The sequence below is a fragment of the Corylus avellana genome, chromosome ca5, assembly GCF_901000735.1.
Source record: "Corylus avellana chromosome ca5, CavTom2PMs-1.0".
NCBI lineage: Eukaryota > Viridiplantae > Streptophyta > Magnoliopsida > Fagales > Betulaceae > Corylus > Corylus avellana.
This window is the reverse complement of record NC_081545.1, coordinates 35,088,705-35,096,279: the sequence shown is the minus strand read 5'-3', so window position 1 is coordinate 35,096,279 and position 7,575 is coordinate 35,088,705. Positions and strand designations below refer to the sequence as shown.

Genomic DNA, 7,575 nt, shown 5'->3' with positions numbered 1-7,575 from the left:
TTTTAGTATATTTTTTTAAATTTTTTTTTTAAAAAAAAAAAACATTTTTTTTAATTAAAAAAAAATTAATATATGTGCCACGTGTCGACATCTGATTGGTCCACGTGTCAGTCCGTACAGTCAACTAACGGTCAACTAACGGATGGACTAATTTGGTCACTTATCAAAACCACAGGGACCTCCTGTGATAAAAATGAAACCCCAAGAGGGAAAAAATAAAGTTATGAAACCCTAGGGACTAATTTAGTATTTAACCCTAAAATTAACAAATTATTTGAGAACTACGTGCTCAAAGAACACGTCAATTTAATATTTTGAGTTAGAATACTGATAATAATAAAAAGCTTTATCCAATTCCAACCAATTCACAAATTGTTTTTAATTATTAATTGGGTACAGTTCCAAGTTGCCGTACAGGAAAAAGAAAAAAGAAAAAACTATACGTATAAGTGTATAACGGTATAAGGCTTGAAGATGAGACGTCGTCGTAGTAGTATCAAGCTGGGGCCAAGCTTGATGTTGGTTTGGGTTGGGCCTACACTACAAACTGAGGTTGTAGGTGGATGCAATTGGGCCTGCTAATAGAAACTTAGTACTTAGTAGGTATATGCTCCGTTTGTTTCGACCTAAAATGTTTTTCGTTGAAAACTGTTTTCAGTTGAAAATATTTTTTTGAAAAATAATTTCGTTAAAAACATTTTACGGTGTTTGGTGCGTACGGAAAATCACAATTTTATATAACCGAGTCCCTTAGAGGTGTCATAACCAAGTCCCGTCAGGACCTGACCGAGACCAACCCGAAACCCACCCAGAACTCTCCTAGGACACACTGAGATCCCACTCGACCAGCACCCCGCCCAAGACTCGACTAGGACTTGTTCCAGACCCCGCTAGGACCCTCTTGAAACCAAGACCTATCCGAGATATCTGCCCTACAAAATCCCGGTCGAGCGGGGCCTCGACATATTTTTTATCCTATACAATATGGAACGGGATATCGAAGCTGAAATCTACAGCAAGCAAATCTCAAAGGACAATTCTAATAAATTTGAATTTAATTTCATGACTCAGACGGGACTTACAATCTATCCCTCTCAGCAGCCCCATGTCCAAGAAGCCGCCACTATGATCCCCCACCCATTGCCGTCCTCTCTCTCTCTCTCTCTCAAGAAGCAAAAACCGCTGTCCCTCTGCATTGCCACGGTAGAGGATGCTCTCAAAGATTTCCCCTTTTGCCATTCATTTTCTGTTTTATTTTTGTAATTCTGGTAAGATTTTGATATGAGCATTTGTCTAATTAAGATGTATCGAAATTCTCACATTCCTCCGAAGAATTTAGTCTTGTTTGGTCTTATTTGAGGCTTTTTTGTTTTTCATTTTTTTTGATGGTCTGATAAGTGCCTTGTATAGATGCCCAAAACTCCAGTCACCTGTTTAAAGGTATGGTACCCCTCATTAATATGAATTAATGTATGAGCTTTGCATTCATGGTGATGGTGTTAATCTTCGAATCATCACAATGGCAAAAGGAGATTATTAATTATATGATGACCATGCATGGTGGCTTAATTTGAAGATCGATGATATTATTCTGATTTACATATTCTAAACACATAAAAAAACTCGTATTATATATACTTTGATAATAACACAATTAGAACTTGTTAATTTGTTGTAAACATTATTGCATGCAACTCGATCTATAATTGATGAAGTACTTAAACATCTCCTCGATCGATGCGCATAAAATCTCTGGCTATATCTTCTCATCAGAAGCAAATCTTGTGGGATGCGTGAAAGAATCAATCTTCCACTGCATTTCCCTTTGTAATATGTGTAACCATGCCACCCTCGCTACATTGCATATCTTCACGTGCTCCATCATAGCAACTGGGTAACTTGTTTTAATATATATTTTCTTTTCTACTGTAAATCTATCCATCACTCACCTGGATCTACATACCAAACATTAATTGATTTTGGGTCTCAATCCCAATTATTATATCATAAAATATTCTAGATATATTGCTTATAAAAACTTGAATTAGGAATTTAGGATCGTCTCTAGTTCATTAAACCGAAGAATATTCAATTAATTATATCAGAACAATATTTTTGTCTTCTCAAAAAGTGAAAAGATAATAATACCCCTAAAATATATCTAATGGGATATATACTCTCCAGTTCATTTAAAATGGAGAGGATCATGTTCCTATAAACTTGGGTATTATGACTAAATTTACAACATTCTATAAACTAAATGACAGTCCATATAAGATTTTAAAAAATGTCAGCTAGAGCATTTAATTATCTCGGTTTCTTCTCCTATTCCTTCTCCATCCTCTCTAAAATTTATCATATATATCAGGAACTAAACAGTCAAGTCAGTCTCCACCCCATGTGACCATGTCACCCCCATAATGAATTGTTGGGGTGAAAGGAGACCTACCGGTTTGCCGAACGATCGAGCCACCCTTCTACTAGAGGAGGACGATCGAAGAGACGAGTGTCGCCGTCAGTACAAGTGCTGAGAGGTAGTGACCGAAGAGGTGGGACGAGTGTCGCCGTCAGTACAAGTTCTGAGAGGTAGTGACCGAAGAGGTGGGCTGAGGCAGTGTGGTGGACATTAGTGTTAAGGTAGAAGAAAGAGTTAAAGGTTGTGTGGCTGACAATGACAATGCCACGTCAATTTCTAAGAGAACATATTAAAGTTGGTTGTACCCCTAACAACCATGGATAAACTTTAATACCCGATGAGTTTCCATGAGCAGACCATGTTGGCATAATATCACTAAAAACCCGATTCAGGTTGGGGCAAGGTATATGCTAATAATTGTTCTTCAACTATAAAAATGTCTTTGCCTATACCGGGTTAATACAAGCAGACGCAATATGAGAAATATGCCATCCCAACGTAGGGCCCATCCCTCTCACTTTTGCCCTACATATGTGCTTTAAACTTTTTGTTTTTCAGAAAAACCTGTGGAGCCTATCGTTAGCGGCCATTACCAGAACATGTGGGGTGTCCTCAGCTGTGAAACCTTATATAAATTGCTTGCCTTTTCCTTTTCTCTTATATTTCTTCCTCTACAAGTATAAGTGCCAATTCTTTTATTGGGTTGGAACTTGTTTTAATAGGTCACTTTAATATGGATTGTCGAGTTATGATACCCAATTAATTACTAGTTGTCATGCACTTAATCGGAATAGAATCTTCATTATCCAACTTTTATTTTGTTGCATTTAACGATTTATAATTTTAAATGACGTAACAACATATACATCATTAGATATGTAAATTCTAATTTGGACCATGAAATAGAGCGAATCTTTATATATCCCACATAATCAGGTGTTAGGCAATGATTAGGTAGTGAATTACGTGCAAGTTTAGAGAACGTACCTTTCATTGTTAAGTTGGCTACCAATCCCTTAATTTCGGTAAATAATTTATATTTTAATGTAAAGAATTTGTATAAAATTGAATGGAGAACCATTCAATCTTGAGGACATTAGGGATGGCTTAGACTTAGAGTGAGAGGTGTGTATTTTTCTAATCCTCCCACATGGGTTGATACCCTAAAGATTAGCCACCCATCATAATTAAAAATAGAAAACCAAAAAGAAATTTATATAAGTCCCACCTAACTAAACCTAACATATATTAATTAAATCAAAATCAAAAGTGTACGAGTCGAGACAAAGAAGCTTTATTTATTATTATTATTATTATTTATTTATTGTTTAATGTAACATATATTCCATGGGACATTTAAATGACATTTCTGGATCCGGGAGAAAATATTATTTAGGGCCTGTTTGCCTGATTCTTTCACTCCAAGGTGAAGGATATGATAATTAAGAGAGATCTCAACAATCGATGGTACTTTGGAGTATACCCTCGCTTAAGTTTACTCACAACCTCCAACTGCTTTTAATTCCTCATTGGTTATAATTAGAATTCATGCTACATATTTTGCTTGAGAAGCTGTTAAGGTGAAAAGCACTTACAAAATAAGTTGTCAATAATTTATCATTGTTGAAGCATATTTTTGGACGGCTAGATTGGCAATAAAGCTTTTTTAGAATAAGAGATTTTGTTGGACGGTCAAACTGGTAACGTAGCTCAGGCAAAACTAGCTTGTATATTTTCTTGATGTGAGGCAATAAAAGAATGAGTGTGACGCTTCGGAAAGTTAGCCATATGTTGAGAAGATAAAATACATATTTTGACTGAGTTTTACAAGTAATTTTATAAAACTTTAATTAGTCATTTTAGAATAATAGCATAAATAAGGTTAGCGGTTTTCTTTCCTCGTTACAAGGAGCACTTGAAGGAAGTCAAAAATTAGAATACGAGTTTATGGATATTGGTTACATAAAATGGGAAAAATAAATCGAATTTATTTATTTTTTGACATGTTCACACAAGAGAAGGGAGAGGGGAGGATTCGAACTAGTGATCTCCGCTTTATGAGGCGTCGTCCACATGCAGCCGATTAAGTTACCCCTTAGAGACTTCTACAACAAACAGCATTTAAAGTTTTTGACTACTTTCTATCACTAGTCTTGTCATCGTGCATTCAACAACTTAGCACTTAGGCACATATGTATACGTATGCAATGAAATTAAAAGGGAAGATGTTTTTTCACCTCTAAAAAAGGAATGAAAAAAAAAAAAAAAGTTGCGGGTGACAATTGGCGTTTCCGTGTCGGGTTAAGGGTCATATGAGCTTAAAAGTATAAAAGTTAGTAGTTGACCTTAATTCAACCTATTTAATTTTAATTCACTTATTTTGTGTTGGACTTGTGTCGGATTTACGAGTGATTGTTGGTCCCAAAAAAAAATAGTAAAAAAGGTAGGAGGAAATAGCACCGTCAAATACTTACCTTTTCTACGTATTGGTTTGCCCAAACAAGGCCTAAGTGTGACAGTTAATTTGTTAAGAGAGACTAGAAGATAAATAATTAGAAACCGATTTTATTAAAAGACCAACCGACCAATCAATTGGATTGTGTTTGGCCCGGTAATCAAGCAAGCGTGTTCTGAAGCACCCACCCCCATGTGCCGGAGGTCCCCCATAAAATTAGCAGAAGAAACTATGCCCATATTGTCCACCACAAAGTGTCAAAACTCATTGCCCCGTCAATTATTTTACTTGCCTAAGAGGCTAAGACCAAAGGCGGCTTCTATTTTATTCATGCCTTGTTCTGTCCAAATGCACGCTCTCTGCTCTCTGCTCTCTGCTCTCCACCACTATTAGATATATATGTATATATATATAACCGGCCAACACCCAACACTCGTATCTTCCTCCACAGAGAGTTACAGTTTTTGAGAGAAACAGAGAAACAGAGAAAGAGAGAGAGGAAAACAATGATGAAGCTGAGGTCAAAGAGGTTCTGCAGAAGCAGTTCAAAGCTCAGTAATGGTGGCAATAGCATCAAGGGAGGTGAAAAGGAGATCAAATGGGAGCTTCGACCTGGTGGCATGCTTGTCCAGAAGAGAGACACTGCTGATAGTGAGGGGGAGGGGATGATCACCATTAGAGTTGCCACTGTCTCCAAATGGCATGACATTTCTGTTCAGGCCACTTCAACTTTTGGTAAGTACATATATATCACTCATTTATTAGTTTTGTGTTGGTTCAATGAAAACCCATTTTTATCTTTCTTGCCCCAGTTTTGCAATCTTCACCATTTATTTGAAGCACGAGTTTTCTCATTTGGTCACGGATTAAAAATTTCAGAAAGCATGAAAAAACATTTATTAGAAAGAATTTAATCAGAGAACTCTGTCTTGCAATCTTTACCGTTTATTTGAAGTACATAGGAGATCACCGGTGATTAAATAATTAGAAGCGAGCTAAATTGTGTTAGAAAGGCCATAAGTTTTCTCATTTGGTCACGGGTAAAAAAATGTCATAACCATTGTAGATCTTCTTCTTCTATATGTGAGGATTGATTAAATTTCTTTCTTGTAATGTTCAGGAGAATTGAAGATGATATTGTCATTGGTGACTAGTCTGGAGCCAAGGGAGCAAAGGGTATTGTTCAAAGGGAAAGAGAGAGAGGATGATGAATACTTACACATGGTTGGGGTTAGAGACAAGGACAAGGTGATGCTGTTAGAAGATCCAGCTACTAAGGAGAAGAAACTGTATGGCTTTGGCACTGCATGCCGTACCATTAGCGTATGACATCGATAGAGATTTCAGCAATTTTGCTACTCAGATTACTAACAATTTGAACAACGAATTGCTGAAAATCTGAATCCGAATGACACTAGTTAATTAAAAGTGTTGTTCATTGCTAACCATAAGAAAATGGTAAAATATGGTGGTGAATCGTTCTTCACTTGGCTAAATTAGGAACTTAATTGTATCGTTTTGGGTCGGAGTGGTTAATTTTACTAAAATGCGTAACCTAATGCGCATCTTGTGTCAAATTGCAAATCGTTTACTATGTTAATAGAAATGTTGAATTAACGTTGAGCCCTTGTGCCATAGTGTTATGAAAATACTTTAACTCTTATTACAAATCTCTTACATATGGAAGAATTGTCAAGCCAATAAACAATTACATTTATTTGTCAAATTTTGTTACCTAAATTTTTTTACTCACATTGTGTTGTGTGCTACTTATGTGCACATTGATTTATAAAGAAAGTATAATAAAAAAAATATAGCTTTTCCCCATTACTTCCCTTGCGTGCACGCGGACACAAAAGAGAACGTGTAATGTAAATTGAAAGTAGCGGTAAAGTAGATAGATAATTTTTATGATTAAAAAGGTGGCATTTTTATGGGTTCCAGTTCCACGGTTTAGAGTCTTTAGACCATAGAATATAGATTGCTTGAGCTAGAAGTGAGGTCCATCAATTGCCTGCAACGTAATCCATTAACAAAACTCATGAGCTTTTGGCTTTTGAGTAATTTTAAAAGAAGAAATACTAAAGGCTCAACTTTTTTGCCCAACAAAAGTTCAACTTTTACCTTATTATTATTTTTTTTTAAAAAAAAAACAAAATAAAAAATGGAAAAAATGTATGAAGCAATCCTATCTATTTTTTGCCTTTCTTTTATTTGGTTATTTTTTTAAAATGAAAAATAGTATTTTTCTTCATAATAATGACATTTTCTTTAAAAAAATGACATTATTATGAAAAAAATACCATTTTTCATTTTAAAAAAAATACCAAATAAAAGAAAGACAAAAAATAGATAAGGTTGCTTCAGACATTTTTTCTATTTTTTATTTTATTTTATTTTTAAAAAACAAATAAGGCAAAGTTGAACTTTTGTTGGACAAAAAAGTTGGGTCCCTATCATCCCTCTTTTAAAAGTCACCCAGTTCAGAAACGGAGGGAGGAGATTGGCATAAGCTATCGCCCTTCTCAATTTCGAAATATATATATATATATATATATATATATATATATATAAGGTAAAAAAAAAAAAAAATTATAAGGTACGGGCTCTAGCAACAAAATGTTTTAGCCATTGTCCCTCTCATAATAATTTATAGATTCGTTTATGACTCAATCACTCATGTATCACTTTAAGAATGATAATA

At 35.1% G+C, this 7,575-nt stretch overlaps 1 protein-coding gene across 1 annotated transcript; it reads left to right on the top strand.

Moving 5' to 3' along the window:
• The first annotated feature begins 5,219 nt into the window (after positions 1-5,219).
• LOC132183145 (BAG family molecular chaperone regulator 2) lies at positions 5,220-6,490 on the top strand. The gene is made up of 2 exons (XM_059596544.1): positions 5,220-5,606; positions 5,992-6,490. Exons 1-2 carry the CDS (start codon positions 5,378-5,380, stop codon positions 6,198-6,200), a joined length of 438 nt encoding a protein of 145 aa, XP_059452527.1. The 5' UTR covers positions 5,220-5,377; the 3' UTR covers positions 6,201-6,490.
• The last annotated feature ends 1,085 nt before the right edge of the window (positions 6,491-7,575 follow it).

Excerpts from the sequence above, each read along its gene's own strand:
- LOC132183145 (XM_059596544.1), top strand. The coding sequence starts at position 5,378 with ATGATGAAGCTGAGGTCAAAGAGGTTCTGCAGAAGCAGTTCAAAGCTC. Across the intron at positions 5,607-5,991 it reads TCAGGCCACTTCAACTTTTG|GAGAATTGAAGATGATATTG; the intron begins GTAAGTACATAT and ends TGTAATGTTCAG.